Below are 27092 nucleotides of genomic sequence, written 5' to 3'. Positions count from 1 at the left end.
CGTTTCCCAGACTGATCATCAAATCTGTATAAACTGGATTTACTATATAGCTTATTTAATTTGGCTGTTGTTTGGGGAAAGTCTTAAGGAGTTCAGGGATCATAAATATACTATGTTCTACATAAATTGTGGGATTGTTTAATAAGTCATATACTTCTGTATTAGTATAGCCCCGTTTGTGTGTATTTGTATTTTCTTTACTTTAATAAATAGTATTTAATTGTTACACAATAACTGCGTTGTTTCATTTTCATTGCAGTTTTATTTGACTCCTTACATCTATCCAAAAACAAAGCTATACATTCCCAGATGGTGGCGTAGTGGTATTGTCAATGGACTAGTAAACCAGAGCCCCAGAGTAATGCTCTGGACACCCAGGTTCAAATCCCGCCAATGCAGATTTTGACATGTGAATTAAATGAAAATATGGAATTAAAAATCTAATGATGACCATGAAACCATTGTTGATTGTTGTAAAAACCCACCTGGTTCGCGAATGTCCTTTAGGGAAGGAAACCAGTCATCCTTACCCTGGTCTGGCTGACATGTGACTCCAGACCCACAACAGTGTTGTTGACTCTTAACTGCCCCCTCAAGGGCAATTGGGGCTGGGCAATATATGCTGGCACAGTCTGCAATGCCCACATCCCATGAAAGAATAAAACAAAATGGTGTTCCAAGTTGGGAGACACTCGCAGAAAACATCAGCATAGTTTGGGGCACAGCACACACAGACACAGATATGCTCAAGAAAAATTACAATTAAAGATAATATGCTCATTGTAGGAAAACAGATCTTATGGGATGGTAAAGAATTGACTCTTTTTTAGATGAGTTCATACAGCTGGAGTTGGATATCGTGATTATGGCAGGATTTCCTCAAAGAGATGAATATTCAGTAGATCATGAGGTTAAACACTTGTGGGTTTTGTATCATGAGGACAAATGTCTTTACAAGTGGTCCTGGATTTAGGAATAAGTCTGAGGGACTTTCAAGATGTTGAAGTTTATAAAAAGGCTTCAGTGTTACCATTTTGCTCAGCAGCAGATATTCTGTGGTGGTGTTCGTTGCAGATTGTCCAGATCTAATCTGGGTAATAAAGGATTTTGGTAACGGAAGCCATTTTTGGTCACATGATCAATTGCTATTGTCCATGCAGAATGGCTAAAGCTAAAGACCATTGTTAAACAATGGTGATAGATGATAGCTTTTCACACCCATTTGTGGTTAACTGGTTTCTTGCAGTTTATTTTTGTTTACTCAATAGTGGGTGCTGGTGGGAGAAGTTGGAAAGACCAAGGAACTGATCATCGACTTCAGGAAGCGTAGCACGACACACACTCCCAGCTGCATCAATGGCTCCGAAGTGGAGATGGTCGATAGCTTTAAGTTCCTGGGGTCACCATCACCAACAGTCTGTTCTGGTTCACTCACATTGGTGCAACAGTCAAGAAAGCCCAGCAACGTCTCTACTTCCTATGGAGCTAACAAAATTTGGCATGTCTGCATCGACTTTCACAAACTTCTACAGATGTGCAATAGAGAGCATCCTATCCGGCTGTATCACAGCTTGGTATGGCAACTGCTCAGTCCAAAATCGCAAGAAACTGCAGAGTGGGGTGAACTCAGCCCAACGCATCACACAAGCTTTCCACCCCCCCAATTCTGTATACACCTCACGCTGCCTCAGGAAGGCAGACAGCATTATCAGAGATCCCTCCCATCCAGGCATTGCCTTCTTCCAGATCCTTCCATCAGGCACAAGGTACAGAAATCTGAAGACTCGCACATCCAGGCATAAGAACAACTTCTTCCCCACAGCTACAAGACTCCTCAATGACTCCCCCTCGGACTGATCTGTTCCCTGTAAGAAGACTATTCACGATGCCCTATGCTGCTCTTGCTCATGTATTTGCTTTGTTTGGCTCCTTGTTCCGCGCTGTAACCAATCACTGTTTGTCGATGTACCATTTGTCAATGTTGTCAATTGATTATTCTTGTCTACTATGTACGTACTGTAATTTTACATGTGACAATAAATCAAATCAATCACTCAATCAATCAGAAGTGGTGCAATCTTGGAGGCATAGAGTCTGGAAGTCCATTGATTCTGGGTTGAAGTAAACCTCGACCCATGGCATGTGCAAATGCCCCTCTGGACTGCGATTTAGCATGTCCATTCAGCGGGGAGCACTCCACACACACGCTAATTTACTTCAAAACTTTCCAGATGTCTGAGATAGTCTGTGTTGATCTCCTGACGATGGCCATCTTAGTCACTTTTTTAGGTGAAGAAAAATACAAACAGTCCAGTTTTAAAGTTATGAATAGGAAAGGCCTTTGCTGGGCATGACAATAGAAACATTTAATCACTTATTTAAGTTCAAAAATTGTCAATGATAGAGGATAAGCTCTGATTGTTGAGATTGGAAAATCATTAAACTCTCATGTTTAATGGGTTTCATTGATGGATCATTGCTAGATTGGCTTTATACCATTTACAATGTATGCCGGTTTCATGTTCAGTCAGTTTTCTTTCATGTGCCTTCTGAAATCCGAAGTTTAAATTTAAAAATAACTTCAGCCCATTGGGACAACAGAGTGTAAGCTACCCATCTTCCTTTCACTTTCTCATTTCTCCACAGTTTGCTACGCTTGCTCCTTTTCCTACTTATATTTGCAGCTGAATTTTCTCACCCTCTGCTTTCTTTGGGGAACATGTAAAATATGATGTGTGGTGAGCCCACTGCCTTCCTGTCCACCACCAACCCATTCCCTATAATACAGTTGCCCATCTTGCGGGCAAGATGGTTCACTAGCCCGTCTTGCCTTTGACCAATTAAGGCCTTAACTGCATGAGTAAATAGCAGGTAACCTGCCTCCAAAATACCATTGGTGATGGAAGGCAAACAAGAGCGGGCAGATCACATTTCTCACCAACTCTGGTGGTGCAAAGATGGTACTCTCGTTTTGCCTTCAGTCTGCTTTCCATGCTGTTTTACTCCAAGGACTGCCTGTAGTCACAGCAGCACCCACTATTGAGTTCAGGCATGGCTGGGACTTCAAAAACTGCTGGCCAACCAGTTTGGCCGGCAGCTGTCAAGGGTGGGAATTCCTTCCACTGAGAAGTGGAAGTGTCACGTTGTGCTTGTTCAGGCCACTTGCAGCGCATTATCACTGCAAGCAGCCTTTCCTTAAAGTTGGTTGGTTCACAACTAACTTTTCCCATGGTGGATTGCAATATGCAACACCCTCATCCCTGCCCCATAAAATTTACCCCTGTTCACTAGCCTTCAAAACTGGATTTAATATGGATATGGGAGCGCTCTAATTCTCTAAACACATAAACATTGTAAAAACTACATTGATTGTCTCAAGCTGTGCCAATAGCACATGTCATGCTATGTTTTATGAACTAAGCCTCATTCCAACTCATAATCCTTTGAAAAGACAGCTACTTATTTTTTATTCACTGAAGTATTTGGCTGGTAAATCATTACAAAAGACAAATTAGATTAGGACATGCAATAGACTTTCACACAGTTTATCATTTGTATAGGCAGGAACAAGATACCAGATTTAAATGAAACTTCGATTGTTAATGGATTTTGCAGTTATTTTCCAGGGAAATACAAATCTTCTGATACCTGGATTTGGTTGAGTAAACTAATGAACCCTGCTGCTAGATGTTGTTCCTCAATAAATCTACCCAGGACAAACAACATTCGCTGAAACGAATGATTGCATTAATCAGACAGACAATGGGGTCCTGGAAGAGCCCTTGTAGTTAGCGGGATACTTCTCCAATGACACGATCTTTTATTTGCATCGCATCATTAACATAATGAAACACCTCAAGGCACTTCATAGGAGCATTATCAGGCAAAAACTGACATTGAAGAGAAGGAAACATTAATTTAGTTGATGAAATGTCTGGTTAAAGAGCTAGGTGTAAAGGATCACCTGGAAAATTCTCCAATTGGAAATTTTATTTTTAGGGGACAAAATCTTTCCAAATTTCATCCTAGAAAAGGCAACCCCGTTATATTACTGAGAATTATTCTATACATAAGATGGTTCTTTAATGGGTCAAGATCACAATTCAAGGAGGAAAATAAAAGTAAACGGGGCTGGTTTAGCACAGGGCTAAATTGCTGGCTTTGAAAGCAGACCAAGGTAGGCCAGCAGCATGGTTCAATTCCCGTACCAGCCTCCCCAAACAGGTGCCGGAATGTGGCGACTAGGGGCTTTTCACAGTAACTTCATTTGAAGCCTACTTGTGACAATAAGCGATTTTCATTTCATTTCAATTTGTTCATTTGTCCTCAGACATAAAATATCATTTCAAATAAAATTCTTAAATATGTCCTCAGGTGTAAAATGTTGTTCTTAGCTTACACTGGGCTACAAAAGTAACATATCATCCCCTTCTTTCAGGGTCAACTACAAACAAGTACTCATCAATTTGATCAACATAAAATCTTCTGTGTTAATAAAAATAAAAATAAACTGTCTATGATGGAAATCTGATGGAGAAAACACACTAGTAGGCATCTGTGGAGAAAATAAATGAGTTTATGTTTCAGGCATGGATTGTGTATCAGAACTTCCATCAGTTCTGACAAAGGATTCACATTGGAAGAAGCACCCAATGTAGAGGGGAACGTGTTGGGGTAAGCTTCTGCTCTTTACTTAAAATTTAAAGGAATACGAAAGCCTTATCTTCTCATTTGTTTGGGGAAGAAAACTCTTGGTAAATGAAAGACAGATATATAAAGGTCATAAAGCTCAGACATGGAAGTTGTCCTGCTTAGCTAAGGCTATTCTACAATGGATAAGAGACAGTCACAAGAAGCCCACATTTATTAAGGATGATTTGCGGGAGACCAAAGCCTTCAAGCACATGAGCCACTCTGATGGTTAATTGAATGCAAGAAGTTTCTCTTTGAAATTAGCATATCAAGAGATAAGGCATTGTACCTCTCAAACATCAGCTGAATCAGGAAACAGTCTATAATCTGTAAAGTAGCAAAAGGTTGCTTCTCTTTGTTAGAATCCCTTAGAATATCTTTTTTAGTTGAGTGTTCTCTTTATTAGATGGAGGCTCCCTTTCTTGTGGAAATACATTTACTTTGTTGATACATAAACAACCAAACATGCAAAATTTACAAATGTATTCAGGACTGTGCAAGTGCTCACTTGGATTGGAGCTAAATCTAAAGCTCACGTGCCAGTCACACACTCTGGTCTGGTAAATGTATCTGTTGAAAATGAATAATCCTATTACGCTTGAGTTCCTACATATCTAATATTTAAGAGAAAAATCAGCTTTAGATCTAATTTTAGTTTATATTTAAATCTATGGTGAACTGCACATCTTGGCATCACCTAACCACAACTTAACTTTGGACCAAGGGCTGGGATCCTCTCCTTGGAATTTCAAAAATAAAAACAAAATATTGCAAGATGTGTGGCTTTTATATTAGTACCAAGTGAAAAATTAGTAAGCAGACGAAGGAAGTGGCAAAAACTGCAAAGTGAGAAAGACAATTGGGGTACAATGAGTTATTATGTAAAATACGTCACCAAGAACAAGAGAAAAATTCTGAAAAGATTCTCAGGAATGGTGCATTTGATATCATCTGCTGTTGGTGTGGTGGTACTATTATTTACGACAAAACTTTAAGGCTGGCCTTCTCCAAGGCCATCCGCTAGCTCGGGGGTGTCATGATATCTACATTAACATATCATGGTGCAATCACACACACACACTGATGGACAGGTAGATGGACCAATCAACACACACGCAACATCACAGCCAATCACCAGTGAGAGCACACGCACTATAAAACAGGGAACACCACAGTTCTCGCTCATTCCATCAGGAGATAGCTCAGAGCACAGAGCTCACAGCGTGCCACTCAGACATACACCATGTGCTGAGTGCCTCTCTAAGTTAGTGCTAGGGCTGGGTCCACCGCTTAACTGGTGAAGTACGAACCACAGCCAGAAGTTAACAGTTGTTATTGTACAGAATAATAAAACAGAGTTGTACCTTCTACAACCATGTTGGTTCGTTTGTACATCGGAACGCCCAACACGACAGGGGGATTCATAATAACCCGCTGAATCCTGTGTCAGCCCGAAATCAGAATTCACGCCGAGCATCAGATTTGTCGCGAGATTTCACAACCATAATGGGTTTCCTGTCACGTGCAGCGGAAACATGCAAAGTGCTCATCAGCATTCATTTCAATGCTATTATCAGGTTGGAAGCCCGATTCAAGTCCCGCCCATGTCATTTTAGTGCGCCCAGCCGAGATACCCTCTGGTATGAACTTGTGTATATCCTGAGAAACGTTGACCTCATAGTTTCTAGTTCGAAGGATGGCAAGGGGTGATATAACCTTCGCTATAAATACTTCCTGGATGCCGAGAGGGGTCCTTCACAGGAGGACTTGTGCTGGGCTGGAGGGCTCAGGTCAGGGGTCTTTCCTGGGATGGGGGTCGTTTAGCTGCTCTTCAACCCTTTAAACAGTCAGTCAGCATCTCAAAAATAAAGTTTTCTGATGATAAATTGAAACGGTCTCATCTGTACTCCCAAACCCTTAAACAGTTTGTCAGTTCAAAGAGCTGTGAGCTGACAGTAAAAGTAATTCCTTTAATATGGTGGAAACCTTTGACGTTGACTTCCCACAGTCAATTTCATTGCCCTTTAAAATATTGAAGCCTATCTGTGTGCCTAGAGGACTAAAAACTTTGAACTGCATTGTTTACATTTAATTTAACGGGCTATTGTCTCTTAAAAGCTTATTGATTGACAGCTGAAGGCATTTTCAAAGAGGGTTTAAGAATGTTTATTCATACAGCTCCATAGGGATCTATTAACTCAGGGGAGCCAGCTGATTTTATAACCACAGATTTTTAAGAGGTGATCTCTTTGTTCTCAAAGGATTCCTTGAAAGAGTAGGTGTAACCTGAGCCCCTCCAACCAAGCACAAGCACCCAAGACTCCGACCTCCAATTAAGAAGCCTCCTCAGCAGCCTGGAGGCAAGCTTGGACAGCAAGCTGCTAGGTTGGCACTGCAAAGAGCGGGGCCTGAAAGGAGGGAATGAGAGAGAGTTGACGGGGAACTGGGGGCGATAAAGGGGGGGAACTGCAGGGGTGATTGTGGATATGAGGGGGATCTTAAAGGATAGCCTCGGTGGATGAAGTGGGGGTTGGGGGGAGATGCATTTAACAGCGACCTGGGGCGGGGGGTTGGGGGGGGGTGCGGGGGGGGGGGGGGACGCTGCGGTAGTTTCTGGGAAGGGTGTCCTTTAAAAATGGTGCCTCGGTTTCTGAGGAGCGGGACCGGTCAACGAGATTAAGTCCCGCCCCATTCAGTTTCAGTGAGAACCCCAGTCTACCATTGGATGGCACTGAATACCTGATTAAGGGTAACACTTTTCCTGTGTGCCATTGAATGGCATGTTGGGGTCGCTCCTAGCACCAGCTGGAATCACTCTTAATTTCTTGCTGGTGGGAGCACTTAGTCGCCGATCGGGAGAATTATGCCAGAAGACTGACTGAGGTCAGAGATTACTGTGCAGTACATGGAAGTGCTGAAGTTGCATTTTTCCTAATTGAGTGCAGGATATCATTCATACAATTATATTTTAAATGAAATTATTCAGATTTTTTAAAAGTCCGGTTTATTGCATGAATGCAGTATTGTGCAATATTCAAAGGTAGATGGATAATATTTGATTTCTGCATTGCTGAAAATCTGGTAAAACTATTTCATTTGCTGTGATAATATTTTGTGAAATATGTTGTTCACCCGGGGGAACATTTTCATAGAAATTGGCAAAGGCTGATGGTGGGTGCGAAAAGCAGTGTTTATGCTGCAGACGACAATGGCGGCTTTCTCTGTCATATAGTGCAGCACTTTGAAAACAAAGACATCAAGGATCGGATCTCATGATGTATCATGGGCCTCTGATTCACCCGCCCCGTCATCAGCTTAGAAACTCAACGATCAGGTTGCCATTTTAAAGGCAGCCCCAGTGCAAAGCGACCATACCAGTTAACCCTGGAAGGCCCTGTCCCTCGCCGGACACACAATAGCAATACCCAGACTGTACCAGGGAGTGCACAGTGAGTGTCCAGTCAATTATTGGCGGTGCCCAGGCAGTGCCAGTGGGGGTTAGTGGGCAGTGCCGGGCAGGGCTAGGGGGTGCCAAGGGTGGTGCTTGTACAGTGTCAGACGTTTCCGGATATTGCCCGGGCACAGCCCAGACCTGACCCTCTGTCCCTTGAATGCTGCACTTAAGTGAGCTCTCCTGGGAGCTCCGTTTGGCAACTGGACACCTTCGGAGACCAGTCTTAATTTACGCTGATCTGCCGTCACACCACTGTGGATGAATTTTTTGATGAGGAGTGGTGGTGGGGGGGTGGGGGGGGGGGGGTGAACTGCAGTATGGGCCTGATAATTGGGCCTGATAATAATATGTTAATAAATCATAATGATGTTCTCGACTTTCAACGTCGCTAACAGATGCCAGGGACATTGTATCTCTTCTCGCAATATTTTTTGCACCTGTTGCCAAACCACCCGTCAGAGACGGGAGTGGAAAATCCTGGTCTAGGAATGAAAGCCTCTTTTAGATCTCATTCAAATGAGAAATACCACAATGCTACACTTAATGCAAGTTCACTTAATCATTCAAACTACATTTAGCACTGCACTGTGTCATTATAGGATTGTTTCGATTTTGTTGAACAAGTGTTTGATAGACTGTGACACATTTTATATCAGGATTACTACATCAGGTTTACTACATATAAAGAGGAAAATGATGAAGTTTGATTTTATGAGATGAAAAGACGGACTGAAAAGAGTTGAGGTTAAGAGTTAACACATTTAAAAATAGGTTATGTAAAGTATAGGAATGGAAGTAGACTGAAATAAATTAGTTCCCCAGGTACACAATGGTTACTATGATGTTAACTGGAGATTCAGACATCATTTCTGTGGAGAACAATGGGGAGAGGTGAATGTTGAAGAAGCAAGAATGGATTTATGTTCTGGAATTTGATTATCTCTGGAGCTCAGGAAATACTTCCAGATCTATATCTTGGAGAAAGAATGAACAGTCCATGATAGCATATCGTGTCCACAATCTACTGAAAAATCGTCTTTGTAATCTTGTAGAAGTAGTCATCAAACTGTAATTTCCGAAACCAGGTCACATTCCAAATTGCAACTTTTCAAGAGACTGGCACTGTACAAGGTCAGAACAGGTGTTAGCTTGACTCACTAGTTACATTCTCAGTTCTGAATTCAACTTCCAGTTTAGGATTTAGTGCATAACCCAGCCTCATACCTCATTGCAAGAGAGGAAATGCTCAATCGGTGGAAGTGCCATTTTCTACTCGTGAAAATTCGCCTGCTTAGGTAGATATAAAAAATCCCAAAGACAAAAGATACCCAGTGATTTCTAGCCTCACCAGGAACAGTATATTGTAGATGGAATCTAAAACTACACTGGGAAAAATCAGGCTATTTCCAGATCTCAAACAAGGCTAATTGACGGTTTCTGGCACTGACTGTAATGCTAAAACAGTTTTCAGGAATTTAGCTTCATGATGCAGGACAAAATCCATTTCCTGCCACTGCAGTGGTTTATTATGATCGTCTCTTGCCATCAGTTTTTCTGACCGACCAACAGATCAGCCCTAATTGCAGCCTATCTGGTTAGATACCAACTCATTAAAATGTCCTTAGTCACAACATACTCTCACGGGTCTGTTGGACCGCCCTGATTTGCTGGTCATTGGCTCAACTCCATACTATTTAGCATTCTTAACATTTGAATCTGTTCTTGATCCTTTTCACAAATTATCTACGTAAAGTAGATTGAATTGAATGCCACAGTGTCATTTCAAGAAAGATTTTATTCCCAGCTCGAACAAATATTTTTCAAATTGTTGGATATTGAATACATTTGCTTCAGTAGGCAGTAAAACATCATAGTTACCTGTGCAGGAAACAGGATGGAAGCGCGTGCTCACATTGAAAAGATGAAATTTATGAGGAATGGATGATTCACTTAGCTGGCACTAAAGGAGAAATATACAGAGGGTGGGGGAAGCGGGTGGTGGTGGCTAGAGGGAAACCACACTGTAAAAGACAGATCTGAGATTGAAACTGAGAAAAGAAATGTACAGAAGTGAACCCTTGGGAGCTACAAATCACCTTGAACTGGTTCTGGGAGAAGTGCACGTCAACTTAAAAGTCTATGTCAAGTATGAAAGGTCAATATGAAGTATAACTGTGAAGTTTGTTTTCAATTTTGCGAAATGGAGAATGTTAAATTTTGTAGGTTAAAGTAAAAGCTGCTGAGTTAAATAGGACTGAATTTTGACACAGATGAAGGGAAGAGGGTTGGCTGGTTCCTCGGTTTTATCCAAAATTGTGCCAGAAGCCTGGTTTCAATAGTCCCCACCCCTTAACACAACTCTATTTTCACTGCAGTGAGGGGAAGCGGGGGGGTTGGGAGGGGGGGGGGGGGGGGGGTGGTAGTGTTGCTGGTGCCAGGTGCACTTTGGTTCACAGGCAACTGGATGTGTTTGTCGGATATAACTTACATGAATGGGATGTCAAGCAACCCGTTTTATTGGTACCCCATCCAAAAACATTCGATACCTTCACCACCGATGCACAGTGTCAGCATCTACAAGATGCACTACAGGAACTCACCAAAAACCTTTGAAACCCATAACCACTACAAGCTAGAATGACAAGGGCATAAGATACATGGGAACACGACCTGGAAGTTCACCTCCAAACCACTCATCATCCTGACTTGGAAATATATCGCAGTTTCTTCACTGTCGCTGTGTCAAAATCCTGCAACTCCCTTCCCAACAATATTGTGTGTGTCCCTACACATTGACTACATTGGTTCAAGAAGGCAGCTCACCACAACCTTTTCAAGAACAATGCAGGATGGACAATAAATGCTGGTCTAACCAGTTACACCCACATTCCTCAAATTAATTTGTTAAAATCCTGAGTTGTGCACTTTAGACCTATCAGAGATGGTCTAAAGTTAGCGGAGTTCTTTGGAGAGGTCGGGTAGCCTTTTGGATATGGTTCCAGGACACCTTTGGAGAGGTCAGGTGCCCTTTGGAGAGGTACTGTGCCATTTGGGATTGTTAAAAGTAGGCATAAAGAAGATATGCATAAAGAAGTGGCTAACCTCATTGGAACTGTCAACCTCATTGGAACACTCAAAGGAGCTGTCAAGACATTGAAATTCCATGTCCTTCAAAAGTTAGAAGAACTGTCTGCTGTGTTAAAAAAAAATCAGTGCTTGTTATTTCTCTGATTATGCTACATGACTGATTCCATAGCCTATCATTATCAAAGTGGGATGCCTGTCAATTCAGTTTGATGGACAGCTGCAAGTGGTTATAAAGTCTGAAGTAGGACTATGGATACACATGCTTGTTGTTTTCAGGGATTAAGTGGTTGCAGGAATTAAAACGTAGTGAACGGATTTTTTATCAATGAGAATTATTTTAAACAGTGAATTCATTAAGACACTTAGTACTTAAATAATTTCTTCCCAGTATGGGTTCGGAGGTCTGCCCATGGTGGATAGTGGGTGAGTTGGCATGGAGGGTGTAGGGACAAAGGGTGGTGGGTGGGTGACATGAGTTGGCACTACGTTGGCAGAAGGGGTATAAAGGACCATGTGGTTTGATGGAGGGGCATAGGTTGGCAGAAGGTATTAGGGGCCATTGAGTGTGGATGGGGAAAATGAGGTGGCACGGATTGGTGAAGAGCATGGGGAGTGTGTGGCAGTTGAAGGGTTGAGGGTAAGAATGCTCTTTTTACGTATTGTTTCTTTTGCAGCTGGAATGAAATTCTGTATCACTTTCACCCAACCCAATTCCACACCAGGCAACACCTGCGCTGCCTCCAAATTGTTTCCAGGGTCAGACGACCCACTTCACATTACAACCTGGAATGAAAATCGGAACTGCTGGAACACTTTTCAGGCCTCGGGATGCAAAGCCAGGCGTTCTCATGACCCTGAGGTCCAGGCCAAGGAGCACAAATTCAGGCCATAGTGTCTAATGCAGGGCCATCCAACACGTGGGCTGGATGTGGCCGCTTGAGGCAATTTTCAAATTGTCAATTGGTGGAGTGAAAGATTCTGAAAGAAACTGCTCCTCCAATCACAGGATGTTCCTCTCCTAAGTATGCTGCTGATAGATTCACCTGTCAGTAGCAAATGTGGGAAAGTAGTACTCTGTGATTGGAGGAACAACAACATTGCGGCAATTAGTGTTCTCTGGAAAAAACAGTATTGGCAGGAGGAGAGCGAAAGAGGGAAATGCCATGCTGGGGAGGAATAAATGTAGGGGAGTAAGAGGATATCAGGTTCGGCATGGGAGGGAGAAGCTGCACGGCAAGGTGCGGGAGGCATATGATGCCGGGTCGCAATCGGCTGGAATCAGTGGTGACAGCAGGAGTGGTGAGGGTGAAGAGACTCACTGCCTGGTCTTGTGGAGCAGAGGAGGAGAATGGGGGCAGAGGGGAACATGCGTGTGTATGCTTGTATGCACGTGTGTGAGTCTGCCTCACTCGCAGTCCCAATCACCCCCCTCACACACCAAACACCATCACATCCATTCATATAGCTTTTCAAAAAATCATTCAATGAACATGTGCTTTGCTGGCTAGGCCACCATTCATTGCCCTTGAGAAGGTGGTGGTGATCTGCCTTCTTGAGCTACTTCAGTCCATGTGGTGCAGATGCACTCACTATGCTTTTTGGGCGGGAGTTCCAGGACTTTACCCAGCAACAGTGAAGGAACAGTGATATATTTCCAAGTCTGGTGAATGGCTTAGAGGGGAACCGTGAGGTGGTGGTGTTCCCATGTATCTGCTACCTTCTCCTTTTCTGATGGTAATGGCATGGATTTGGAAGGTGCTGTCCAAGGAGCCTTGTAGATGGCACATTCTGCTGCCTTGGTGCAGTGGTGCACTGGACAGCTGATTTGTGATGCAGAGCGAGGCCAACAGCGCAGTTCAATTCCCATACCGGCTGATGTTATTCTCAACTTTGCCCCTTGCCTGATGTGTGGTGATCTTCAAGTCAAATCACTACCAGTCAGCTCTCCCTCTCAAAGGGGAAAGCAGCCTATGGTCATCTGGGACTATCGCAAATTTACTTTACTTCTGTGTTGTAGCTTCACCAGGTTGACACCTCATTTCAGGTGTGCCTGGTGTCACTCCTGGCATGCCTTTGCTGATCTCCTGGCTTGGTGAGAAAAAACTGGGTCATGAGGTTGCAGATTGTGATCAAGGACAATTCTGCTGCTGTTGATGGCCCACAATGCCTCATAGTTTCCCAGTCTTGAGTTGCTAGAGCTGTTCAAAATCCATCCCAGTTAGCATGGTGGTTGTGCCACACAGCACAATGGAGGGTATCTTCTCGACTTTGTCTTCACAAGGACTGGGCGGTGGTCACTCCCACCGATACTTTTATAGACGGATGAATCTGCAGCAGGAAAATTAGTGAGGATAGCTCCTCACCACCTGCCGCAGACCCTGTCCAGCAACTATGCCCTTCATGCACCTCAGTCAATAGTAGTGCTGCCATGACACTCATGGACAATGAAGGGACACTCATGCCAATGATGGGCAATGAAGACCCCCATCCAGAGCACATTCTGCACCCTTGCCTCCCTCAGTGCTTCCTCTAAGTGTGTCCAACTTGGAGGTGTACTGATTCTCAGATGAAGGGGGTGGGGTGTGGTTACATGGTAATCAGCAGGAGGTTTCCTTGCCTATGTTTGACTTGATGCCATGAAATTTCTTGGGGTCTGGACTCGAGGGCAACTCCTTCCCAACTGCGTACTGCCGGTCAGACAGGACATACCCAGGGGTGGTGATGGTCGTGTTTGGGACATTGTCTGATTCGGTCAGTATGACTATATCAGGCTGTTTGACTAGTCTGTGAGGCAGCTCTCCCAATTTTGGCACAAGCCCCCAGATGTTAATAAGGAGGAATTTGTAGGATCTACAGATCTCCGGTGCCGAGGTAGATGCCGGGTGACCCATCCAGTTTCATTCCTTCATGTGGTGGTTTGATACAACTGAATGGCTTGCTAGGCCATTTCAGAGGGCATTTAAGAGTCAATCACATTGCTGTGGACCTGTAGTCAGATATAGGACAGGTTTCCTCCTGTAAAGGACATTAGTGAACCAGGTAGGCTTTTTCGACAATCGACAATGGTTTCATGGTGGTCATTTGACTTTAATTTTTTTTTAAAAATTGAATTGAAATACCATCATCTGCCATGGTGGGATTCAAACCCAGGTCCCCAGAGCATTACCCTGGGTCTTTGGATTCCAAATTCAGCAACAATATCACTGTGTCGCCACATTCCTGTTTTGTTAATTGAATCTCAACTACTTGATCAGATGTTCATAATACACGCAGAGGAGGAAAGGGACTTTTTGCTTCTGTGCTACGCTTAAAAAAAAAATCATTGACAAATGTTATGCCCATTGATGTTGGTCAGTACATTTCCAGCTAGCTATTAATCAGTTGTGCTGTGCCAACATACAAAATTGTCTGGTAGAGTTGTTTTTTCCAAATTCAGCTGTTAAACAGATTCTCTTTTTTGGACTGTTTCCTGTCCACCTTCTTGCACCCCGCAAACAAACTTTGAGGATTGCACAGGCCAATTTCCATTTCTTTGTTGATCAAAAGAATTGCTGTGATCCTAAAAGCCTCTAATACAATATCGTCCTCCCTGCAAACAAATACATCACATTTACATTCAAAATCTTTGAGCGGGATTCTCTCGCCCTGAGACTAAGTGTTGACGCCCTCGTAAACGCCGTCGAGAACATGGCCTCAGGAGCAGAAATTCTGACACCGATCCCAGCGTCAGATGAGTGCCGCGGGGTCCGCGCATGCGCAGTGGCACCGGCGCGATTGCCGCACATGCACAGTGGCTCCCTTCTCCGCGCCGGCCCTGACGCAACATGGCATAGGGCTACAGGGGCCGGTGCGGAACAAAATAGGTCCCCAGCCCGAGGGGCCAGCCTGCCGATCGATAGGCCCCGATCGCGGGCCAGGCCACAGCGGAGCCCCCCCCCCTCCAACCCCCAACCCAACCAGGCCTCCCCCAGATGCATCCATGCTGAGGTCCCACCAGGAAGGAGCAGGTGTGGATGGCGCTGGCGGGACTCGGCTTTTCCAACACGGCCGCTCGGCCCATCCCAGGCAGAGAATTGCAGGAGGTGCCCTGTAGAGCGGCACCCGACTGGCACCACGCTGACCGCGGCGGCGCCAATGGCGCTGATTCTCTGCGCTCCGGAGAATAGGCGGACCAGTGTCGGGGCGGCATCGCGCCGGTCCCGGCGATTCTCCAGCCGGGCCTCAGGTGAGAGAATCCCGGCCCTTGTCTTCCCAGATACATAGATTTAGCATATTCAAAGAAAAATAGCTTTTATTGTTTCTGTGGAAAAATAAAGCACATTTCCCAATTTAAACCAAAGCCAAGACAAATGATTAAGTACTGAGATTTGTGGACTCACAGCTATGTCCTAAATTAAAAACTGCTAATTTCATAGGGACTAAATGCAAATGAAATGTGTCCTGTGTTAAGAAGACTGGTAATCAATATCCAAGATAGCTGGATCATGCAAACAGACACAATCCTTCAAAAGGCACAAACAATTTCTGCCTTGTCATGAGGGATTAGTGTTACTTAGATTGTCAATATTTATTCTTTCAATCAGTCAAAATTCTGTAGTGTAAGAAAGTCTACAGTAGTTAATATTTGTTACTGATACTTACAGTAGGGACAGCCAAAGACTTCCATTCTCAGCCCAATATGGCCTTCACCATTCCAGTCCAGTGGTACCAAACGTACATAACGTGCAATGATTGGATGCTGTAAATCATGCCTCACAACTCCATCTGAGTTTGTGTTTCCTGCAAAGGCCTGCAAGGAGAAAAGCGCAGAATTTTTAGCATTAAGAAGTCAACATATTGGGCGAAAAGCACGAGTACTGATTTAACAGATATAACAATAAGGACAACTTCTGAAGTACAAACTCGATGAATGCTATCACATAATTGCACAGCTTTTTGTCTGTAGTGTACTGTAGTATTATTCAAGAAACCAAATCAAGTTTTTTTTTTAAACCACTGAACCTTGGAACTCCAAGTAAATTGGCAAAATACTTTTTATTCACATCAATCAAATCATATTTTTCTATTATTTTCCAAAACATAAGTAAAAAGTGATTCAAATGCTGATGAAGTGCTATTCAGATCTGAGTTAGGGAGAGGGTGACCTGGTATTTATCATACCGAAGCTCAATCACCCCAAACAAAGTATTACATAGTCCCATATAAGTTCTGTATCACGAATTGGAGCTAAAGAATACTGCTTTGTTACTTAAGCTATTGTCTAAGAGATTATTAAACAGCGCAGATCACGTCCATAGTTAAATAAACTCAGACAAATATTCTGGCAAAAGCGGTCGTTTTTTTGTGCTCAGTTACCTAGTCAAGTTAATCAAACCTAATGGAGTTTTCAGAAATGGTGCTTTCAAGACTTTACAATCACACCATATTTTTACTGGGCTACCAAGCCAATTTGATTACAGAGTACTTTCCAGAAGAGTATTTTATTATTCTAAAGTATTTTGCTGTGGTGGTTGTGATGGCTGTTATGTTCTGTGTTCTGTAGTACAGGTGCACACAAAACATCTAGTTCTTTGACGGGTAAGATAGTTTTATTAAAAAGATGACCATGTGGTTCCCTTTTACCTTGACAAATCCAAATAACCATGCAAAGGGAAAACCAGAGCAGTACAGGAAGGAAAATAAATTAACAAGGTTTTCCCTTTGCATGGTTATTTGGATTTGTCAAGGTAAAAGAGAACCAAAGAGGAGAAGATTATTTTGATTAACCTCTAAAAGGCCAGGGTTGCTCTGCATTTGGCTGAACCCAAGTAGAAATCAATCGTCACTTGCACAGAATATGTCATACAGGTGATTCACTTATTTGTTATAAAATGGTGTAAAATAAGCTACAAAAACATTTTTATACATTGCAGGATCTAGGTTAGCCTAGTGCCGAGGTGCCATTGCAGGGAATAAGTTGGGCTTTCTGGGACTACAAGGCCAGCTTCAACAAGAGTCCGCCTCCAAGGTTTTAAAGTGCCTTGTGACACTCCTCCCCCCTAGATTGCCAAGTAGCTTCACCTTCAAAGAAGTTTCAGATCTTTGGCAATGCCACACAGAACACTGCTGCTCCAAAAAGGTACCTTTCTCCACAATACTGAGTCACCAACCTTGGACTGTACTCTCTTCAGGGCTTCTCTCCAGCCAACTTTGCCTCAAGTCTGCTCCTTGTAGCTTTCTCTCTTTAATTTGGAGCCTATTTGCCTGCTCCTTTTTCTCAGATTTACTGGAGAGGCTCCGTTTCTGATCTCCGTCCATGTCCCTTATCTGCGACTGTCTTCTGGGACCTCTTTCTATCCCAATTCTTTGTTTGAGACCACTTCCTTGTTCCTCTCCCCATGAGCTGCACCCTGGGTCACTTTCTCTGCAACAATGCTCTTTTTCAAGTCATCCGACCTGCTGTTTCACGCTGTTTAACTTTTCTCCTTCCTTTTGTTGTGTGTGTGCTCACTGGGTGGGCTCCCAACCTAAAGACATACAAATAGACAAACTACCCATGTGCACAGGGCTGGCTCCCGACATGGGGCGGCACGGTGGCACAGTGGTTAGCACTGCTGCCTCACAGCTCCAGGGTCCTGGGTTCAATTTCAACCTTGGGTGACTGTGTGGAGTTTGCACTTTCTTCCAGTGTCTGCAGGGATTTCCTCCGGGTGCTCCGGTTTCCTCTCAGTCCAAAAATGTGCAGATTGAGTGGATTGGCCATGCTAAATTGCCCCTTGGTGTCCAAAATGTTAAGTGGGGTTACAAGGTTAAGTGGATAGCATGGAGGCGTGGGCTTAAATAGGGTTCTCTTTCCAAGGGCCGGTGCAGACGCGGTAAGCCGAATGGCCTCCCTATGCACTGTAAATTCTATGAAATCTATGAAGACGTGAAGGACACCAACTAGGCAGGTACAGCCATTTCGCAGTCTGCACATGCACAGAATTCCTGAGGCCCGCTGGGAATTATAGCTTCCGAACAAAGGTTCTGATTTAACCCCAAGTTTTCATCACAATACATTCATCGACAATGAAGATGCTCCATCTGTTGATGACTTTATTTTATTCAGCTGCTTGTGACAGTGGCTGTTGACATGGCAATGTCGCAGATTCCCGGGGCATGATGCACTTCAGTTGTACATGCACTTTGATCAGTCTAATTGTCTTCTCTGCAGGTTTTCTTTTTGCTGTCACAGTAATTAATGATTCTCTATTTTTGTCATCTTTTAAAGTTCAATTGTTCTTGCTGTGGCTTAGTTTGTGGTGCTTTTTCTCAATTGCTGAGCATGGACTTTTGTTGTTTTGGAATGCTTTCCATGTTATATTTATTCATTGCTGGTAGCTCTCTAGAAAAAACAGGCAGGGGAAGGTCCAATAACCTACTGTGCTGTAGATGTGAACAAATCTGTTCAATCAGGGAAAAAAAAGGGTACAGGCTATCTCAATAGGATTGCCACTGCATTGCCTGCTAAAACAATAGCACGGTATCATTTAAAAAACAGACTTCCATTTAAATTTTTGATTCTCTTTGACCAAAATTCAATTAATTTTATGAAATCTTTTCTGAACATATTGTGCCTCATTATCAATTTCAGAGCTTCACAAAATAAAATTCAAATTGACACTTTACAAGGAAAAGATGGCAATCAGGTTATCTCCACCAAATGAAAAAATATATACAATAGAACATATTTGTATTAATTTATGGGATGTTGGCATCACTGGCTAGACCAGCATTTATTGCCTATCCCTAGTTGCCCTTAAGAAGGTGGTGATAAGCTGCCTTCTTGAACTGCAGCAGTCCCACAATGCTATTAGGGAGGGAGTTCCAGTATTTTGGCCCAGCGACAGTGAAGGAACGGCATTATATTCCCAAGTCAGGATGGTGAGTGTTTTGGAGGGGAACCTCCAGGAGGTGGTGTTCCACAAATATCAGCTGCTCTTGTCCTTCTATATGGTAGTGGTCGTGGGGTTGGAATGTGTTCCCGAAGGAGCCTTAGTTAGTTCCTGTAGTGCATCTTGTAGAGCAGTCGTTTTCAAACTTCGGGACCCACGCCATCCAACCTTCGCGACTCACGCCTCGTTTGCTTACCTTCAATGCGAAAGGGGAGCCTGCTTGGTCCTCACAATCTCACTTGAATCAGGTTGAAAGGAGGAGAGGTCAATGTGCATATCAGGGCCAGTTCCTTTGTGTCGCCTTCATCTTTATGAAAATGGAAAATTCAACATTGCACATGTGGGTCGTCGTGAAGGGTAATAGCAACAAAATACTTGTTTTACTCAGCACTGAATACTCCTGGGAGATTCTACTCTAGAATGCTGACAGCCTTATAGGTTTTTGCTGCATTTTAATGTGGTGTCACAGTCAACTGCAGCAGTGTAGTCTTTTAATTTGGAGTCAACTCGAATTTAATAATGGAATCTGGAGTCTAAACCTCAAAAGGTATTTTTTCACCCACTACTTCTCTTTCAAAATCTGAAACGTCTCCTCTCTCTTGCCAGTGCTTTCCTGCATGTAACACACATGGGCTTTGCATCCTTATTTGTATTGGCACAATTGACAAAATCATACCTCAAGAACTAATCTTTATACTGCTTTGTTCCGGAGATAAGTTTCTTCTTTGTAGGCAGTTAGCCAGAGGCCCAAAACTCTGCACAGAGGCAACACTAGCACGGCTCTGTCCTGCTGTAGACTCTCCAACAGTTCTCTCCAGCAGATTCTGTTGTGACATTCTGTCCAGTCGGTACTCTGACCATCTCTTGCTTTTAAGAAAATGATTCACCCTCACAGTCTTCTTGCCAGCAGCTGGAAAATGGAAGTTATTCTGCTCCATGATTTGGTGCCAAAAGCACATACAAGGCATTTGTCAAGTGTACGTCCAGGGTGCGTGCCATGCTCTCTGCCACTGCTTCAGGCCAGAAGACTCCACACCACCTCATTTATTTTCATTTAAAAGGCGGCAGTGGCCTCCATTCTCAATGTAAAAGCCAGGAGCGGCCTTCAAACTCATCTCCCGCAATCGGGACCACTGCACGAAGGGCGCAACCAATTGCTCCGCAACCCTCCCGACACCCGCCCGCGATCCATCCACAGACACCCATGGCCCGCACTTTGAAAAACTCTGTTATTGAGGATGCACACCACTGCCACTAATCGTTGGTGGTGGAGGAAGTGAATGTGTGTGGAAGGGTTACCAATCAAGCGGGTACTGAGAATACATATATTATTCTCCACAGCTTAATTTACCCCTCTCTCCTCCGCTCTAATTTTATACTCCATTCTCTTCTTTAACGCAGATGCTGTCATATACAAAGGCAACAGTCCATTGAGTCCTAGCTGTCTTCCAGCATATTGCTTGAGTCGTCATCATAAGGTTAGACAGTGAGTGCAAACTGGCTCATGAGGGATCACAGCCATGTCCACTCGTATTCTCATTTGATGTCCACACATGCATACATACGTACGTAGAGCTACTCAATGGAAACGGTACCTCATTTTCCCTTCTTTAGTCCTGAGGCACTGAGACCAATTATGGTGCCTGCACTACCATCAGCTAGTTCAACAAAGACCAGTGATCAAGTCTGCAACCTTCCAAATTGGCAGTTGATTCAACTAATTAGATATCAGGAGAGTTTTATGCTTCATTTAGTTCCCAAGAATGCTTCAGAATGTAGTTATCGAATGCCAACTGTGGCTTTGGATGCTCCAAAAATAACTTATTTTAGATTGGGGGCAATTTTCACAGGAGACAATCAGCCACCAGCTTTTTAGGGCAAAATATTTTTACATGCTAGTTAATGAAAAACCACTTCAGTGTTCTGTAGTATTCAATAGAGGTGACGGGTACACTGGCTGGAGAGGGAAGGCCTGCCATTTTAAGTGTTACATGGGCACTTAACTGGCCAGCAGAGGCTTTCCCCAGAATCAGAGATCCTGAGGGTGGGAAGCTCAATCAGAAGTCAGCAGCTCTATTGAATGGCAGTGTCACTTTGGAGAGGTTGGCTACTGTAGAGTAAAGGGTTAACTGTAAAAAGAGCATACTGAGCATGTACACTCACCAAGAGCAGATGTCTGAATAGCACCTCAGAGGGCAGCTCCAGCGATATCTTAATCTTATTTAACCTTTGTAAATAGTTGGCAAGAAAATAAATATTTTTTTTACCAAACAGAATTGCCTCCAACAAAATCTCTTACAGAATAAGAGGTTAATGAATCGTTAGACAAACGCACGATAACAGAGTTGCTGCTCGTACAATACCACTTGAGCCCTAGTTTTGTTGCTGGATCATGCGGGGAGGGGGTTCATCACAAGAACAGCAGTGGCTCCCCTCTGCCATTTCTGGGTCCCACTTGTTCAGTTACAGAGTGCCTTTGGGCAAAGTAACGCACCGCAATCCCCGTGAACCCAAAAGTAACTGCACATGGGTCTGTTTGGTGTGCTCTCCATGAGTCCCTCCACCCACAGGTGGGTTAATACCAGTAGCAATGGGATGAAACCCTTAAGTAGGCATTAATTGCCCACTTAAGGACTTTAATTGGCAACTGATGGAGGTAGGAATGCGGCAGGGTCCCCACCCACCTGATTAATTGTCCTCCCTGCCACTAACTCACGATGGACGAGGGCATAATCTTCCACCACATGAGTGGTTTAGCCATCATCTTCCAAAAATGCAGCTGGCTCTGTCTTCTACAGCTTTTGCTGACCAGGGGTTAACAAAAGAAAGGAACTTCAGGGCGTGATTCTCTAGAAAAATTTTGAAGTGTGATAGCGAGCGGAACTGCTGCATGTTTCCCGAGCTTACGGCCGCCTGGGACGAGGTGCCGGCGGCCATAAGCCCGGGAAGTGTGACCTTGAGGACTGGCCTCCAGTGTCGTAAGAAGATCAACTACCTGCACCAGGCAGCATGGGTAAGGTGACAACAAGGACACCGCCCCACCCCCACCGAGACCTTTATGCCCCCACACGAGCATCCATCCCTCTAATTCTCCATGTGGCTCCCAACCCTTTCTTCACACGCCCCCCTCCCACAATTGTGAACCACACATGTGGCTAATGATGCCCACTTATGTTTCCGCAGGAGAAGCTCTCCCCCTTTCGCGGGAGAGGACCAAGACTGGCTGAGGGGTACTGAACATACAGATCCTCACCACCTTCAAGGAACGGGCCCTAGAGATGATGGGGTAGCCGAGAATAGGGAGGTCAACAACAGGGAGGTTGGCGGAAGCCGCAGAGGTGAGGATCTACCAGACCCCACACAGAGGACCTGTCAAGCATAAGTTGTTATTGCCATACTGAGTGACCTATCTTTCCCACTGACCATGTGTCCATTCTCTTGCAGGTCATCTAGCCGAGGGCGCCAGCCCATCCCAGATGGTCCCTTCTCCAGTCTGCCAGAAGAACACTTCAGAGGAGAGCTCTGAAGAAGACATGATCAATGCGTCACAGCTGTCATTCCATACTCTTTGCCAACGCAGAGACACACACCTCAGTGGAAAATTATAGTGGTCAGGCTTCTGGGGCAGAATCTGGTGAGCACCACACAGCTTCTGCTGTTCATCAGGTGGAGGCAGGAACCCCCAGGCGAGACAGCAGCCGGATGTCTGCTGGATCCCAGGGCCCAGCGGGGTCCAAGCCTGATGCTGAGCCTCTGGATCAGGGCTAGCCAGAGCTGATGGAGACATTAGGCTGCGTTCAGGACATTCAGAGGGAGATGCCAGTGACACTCCAGCTGGTCCATAGACGATTGGAGGAGTCCCGGAGGCTCCGGGCGCTGGAGATGTTGGTGGAATGTGTGGCGCCGAGGCCAACACTGCTAGGGTGGCAACCGCAGTGAAGAGCCTGGAGCACGATGTCAGCACAATGAGTGAAAGTGTCCAAGGCATGGCGCAATCTATGACGGCTATGGCTGAGGGTCTCAACAGAATGTTGCTGGGGGATGTCACCCAGTACCAGGCTGACCTTGATGAAGTGCTACAGGACATGGCCCGCTCTGAGATGGGAATGGTCGAGGCGTTGCGGAGCTTGTCCCAGTCACAGGTGGTCATTGCTGAGGCACTGCTGAGTATGGCCCAATCACCGAGGAGCATTGTCAACCCCTTGGTGCAGACATCGGGGAGCCTCCAGGGCAAGCAGAGCCAGGTGACGCTGGGGCAGCCCCTCCGTCCCAAGGTGAATCTGGGGCCCTAAGGGCACCAAGCGGGAGGAGGGGGTGCTGGGATCCCATGCGTTCCACCCCTCTGATAAGGCCGCGTCTCGAGGTCAGCATATGGGACAGGGCGGCACGGCTGTGTATATGCCATCGACAAGTGCCCTGGGACATCTGGCCCCCAGAGAACATCGAAGGCCACGGGACGAGGTAAGCATGTGGCTGCTTCCTCCTCAGATGTGCATCCTGGGGAAACACTTAGACATAGCGTTAAAGCTAGGAAGGTTAAGCAAGTTGAGGATCACTGAGGACACGGGGATGGCGATAGGTTGGGAGTATAGGTAGGGGGTGGGGGGTGAGGGGGTGGTGGGGAGAGTGGGCAGCACCATCGGAAGTGGTGAATTGTTGGCCACCTGCGATACATTAAAACCCTCGAGTATGAGCAATATGACGCCTCTGTCACTTTCGTCCGCTGTGCGGGCTAACCTCCAAACCCTTGGCCCATCTCTCCAGGCATCCCCTCCCGCCCCGTAGCACTTGTCATAATATACACACAGGTTATATGATGGTGCACAGACAGGCAGTGATTGACACACAGGATGACCAGTGAACACACAGAACACAGCAGCCAATCACCAGACAGGACACAACCACTATAAAGCCAGAGGGCACTAGTTTTCCCGCTCTCTTGGGATCCAGCCTCTGAGACAGTCAGAGCCCATGAGCAGCAACCAGAACATACACCATGTGGTAGTAAGATAGTCTGGTCAGGTTAGCCTCAGGTCTCCAGTCAAGTCAGCATAGTGTCAACCCACAGTTAAAATATGTATGATAGTTAAGAGTTCATTAAAATCGAGTTGCATTTCTTCAAGTGTTGGAAGCCTGTCTCTCTCACTGCTGCAGCAAACGCAGTCCTCGCAGACCCGGCATACCCAACACATCATGGTACCAGTGAGTCATGCTCGAGTTTGACGGACCTACCTTGAGATAGTCTGCCATTGACCAGCGATCAGCCATCCGATAACCTGGACAGCGTCCGCCCTCCACCGCCGCTCCGCATCGCCGGAATCCTCGGTGCTAACTAGAAGACTTTCAAGCAGAAGTTCCAGCTGTATCCTGACGCCACAAACCTCGAAACCGCATTGGATGCCAGGAAGATCGCTCGCTTCCTCTCGACAGCCGGCGACCACGCTATCCACATCTTCAACTCCCTCACCTTTGCTGAAGGCGAGGACAAGACAAAGTTTAAAACAGTCCAGCTGAAGTTCGACAGCCACTGTGACATCGAAGTCAACGAGAGCTTTGAATGCTGCGTGTTCCAGCAGAGGCTGCAGGGTAAGGATGAACCTTTCCAGTCCTTCTTAACCCATCGCCGTATCCTCGAGCAGTCCTGCAACTATGGCTCCACTTCTGATTCCATGGTCCACGACCAGATCGTTTTCGGGGTCCACTCCGATCCCCTTCGCCAGCAGCTCCTTAAAGTTAAGCAGCTCATCCTGACCATCGCCATCGAAACCTGCGTCTTCCACGAGCACGCTAACAACCGCTCCTCCCATATCAAGGCGACAGAGATGGCGCGGCAAGGCCCCCACGATGCTGGGCGGGTGCAGGCCGTAAAACAGCTCCAGGGCCCGAGTCTGGATGAGGGCGGCCATTTTGCGTGCTTTTCCCGGGCTCCTGCGCGGCACAAACAAGGGGACGGCGAGGCCGACGACTGAACTGCGCAGGTGCGCACATAAATCAACCACGCCATGCATGCGCAGTGACGCACGGAGTGCCCTGCCGTTGGCGCCATGACGTACAACAACTGTGGCTCCGCCCATTTAAAGCGGCAATATCCCGCGAAATCTCGACGCTGTCTCCAGTGTGGCAAGCTTGGCCACTACGCAGCCCTGTGCAGATCTGCTCAACTGCCAAATACACAGTGATCCCAGTAGCAGCGCAGTGTAGCCACTTACTTAAAATGGAGATCTGCAAAGGCTGAAGGGAAATTCAGCCAACACAGGCAAAAACTAGCAGGTGCACGTTCACTGTGTCTTAGACTCTGCAGAAACCCAAACAGCATCGATACAAGCAGCCATCTGCATAGTAATGAGCGATCCCCGGAAACAATCAAAACATTTTAAGGTAAACAAAGCCAAGCCAGACTCCTCAGCGCCAGCAGGAGCCAACACAAAAGAGGTTAACGGACACTTAAAGACCGCCCAATGATCAGGGAACAGCTCCAGTATTGGAGAAATCGAACCAAGCGATTGGAACAAAGTCCAATCACTTGAAACCAGGTACGGGGTACGCCCCGAAGGGTGGGAAGCCCCTGGGGACTATAAAGTAAAGCCCCCAAGTTCAAATCTTCCTTCTTGACAGGCTCACTCAGCAACGCGAAGCAAGCCTGAGAGTGAACTGTCCAGCGGCCTCCAAGCAAGTAAGTCTCAAGTCAACACTCGCTACGAGATAGGCGCTCCTAGCTACCAGTCCATACCAGCTTTTGAATCGCGCAAACTCAGAACTCGAACGAAAGGCCATTTGTTCCCCTGACCTGATGGGCCAGTCCGAAGCTAAGTATAGGCCTGTTAGTTGTAGAAATAGCCTAGAAAGTAGAGTTGATGCATGAGTAGTGATTTACTGTGTATAATAAATGTGCTTTGATTTGAATCTTACTAATTGGTGTTTTGAGTTATTGATCATTATTTGAACTTGAACCTCATGGCGGTATCATAAAGATCCCTGGTGACTCTAGAGCAAAGGTTATAAAACAGAGCCAATTGAACCAACCAAAAGTTAGCAACAGCAGGAACATCCGGTCAGTACAGCAACCCATTGCAAACTCCGACATGGTTCCAGATTCCGACACTGAGGGCCTCACATCCCCATTCCGGGTGGGCATCATCACCAAACATACGATGCTTTCAGCGAAGAAGGTGAAACAACTCCCAGTGATGAGCATTGATCCGGACCACGAGTGGTGTGCCACCCTCACGGTCAACAAGGCTCGCATACGCTTCAGGCTGGACACCGACGCTTCAGCAAACCTCATTTCAAAGTCTGACCTTGATACCATCTGCGTCAAGCCAAGCATTCTTCCACCGGTCTGCCAGCTCATCGACTACAATGGCAATGCCATTGCTGTCAGTGGCTCATGCCAGCTTGCGGTATCCCATCGTTTTTCAGAAGCAACCCTGCGTTTTGAAATTGTTGGAACCAACAGAGCTTCCCTGCTCGGTGCTCGGGCCTGCAAAATCCTGAATCTTGTGCAGCGGGTTCACACCATGTCGTCCGGAGAGGCAACGGCCTCGCCAGATGTCAACTTCCAAGCCCAATTAGATGACATCATGGCACAATACCACAGCATCTTAGAAGGTATGGGTACACTACCTTAACGATACAAGATACTGCTGAAGCCGAATGCCACACCTGTGGTTCATGCACCGTGACGGGTGCCGGCACCCCTCAATAACCGCCTTAAGCAGCAGCTGCAAGACCTCCAGGACCAGGGCGTCATTTCAAAGGTCACTGAACCCACGGACTGGGTTAGCTCCATGGTCTGTGTCAAAAAACCGTCAGCGGAACTTTGCATTTGTATAGACCCCAAAGATTTGAACAGAAACATCAGGAGGGAACACTACCCTATACCTAAACGAGAAGAGCTCACCAGCGAAATGGCTCACGCCAAGCTTTTCACGAAGCTGGATGCCTCC

General features: G+C 45.5%; 1 protein-coding gene across 1 annotated transcript in view; it reads right to left on the bottom strand.

Moving 5' to 3' along the window:
* cntnap2a (contactin associated protein 2a) overlaps positions 1–27092 on the bottom strand; it is a 2812093-nt gene that overhangs the window by 1734833 nt on the left and 1050168 nt on the right. The window contains exon 4 of the mRNA XM_072508818.1: positions 15875–16022. Coding sequence (XP_072364919.1) covers positions 15875–16022 — 148 coding nt within the window. The remainder of the gene's footprint in view (positions 1–15874; positions 16023–27092) is intronic.

Source organism: Scyliorhinus torazame, chromosome 6, assembly GCF_047496885.1.
Source record: "Scyliorhinus torazame isolate Kashiwa2021f chromosome 6, sScyTor2.1, whole genome shotgun sequence".
Taxonomy (NCBI): Eukaryota; Metazoa; Chordata; class Chondrichthyes; order Carcharhiniformes; family Scyliorhinidae; genus Scyliorhinus; species Scyliorhinus torazame.
The sequence above is the reverse complement of the archived record's forward strand: the minus strand, read 5'-3'. Positions and strand labels throughout refer to the sequence as shown.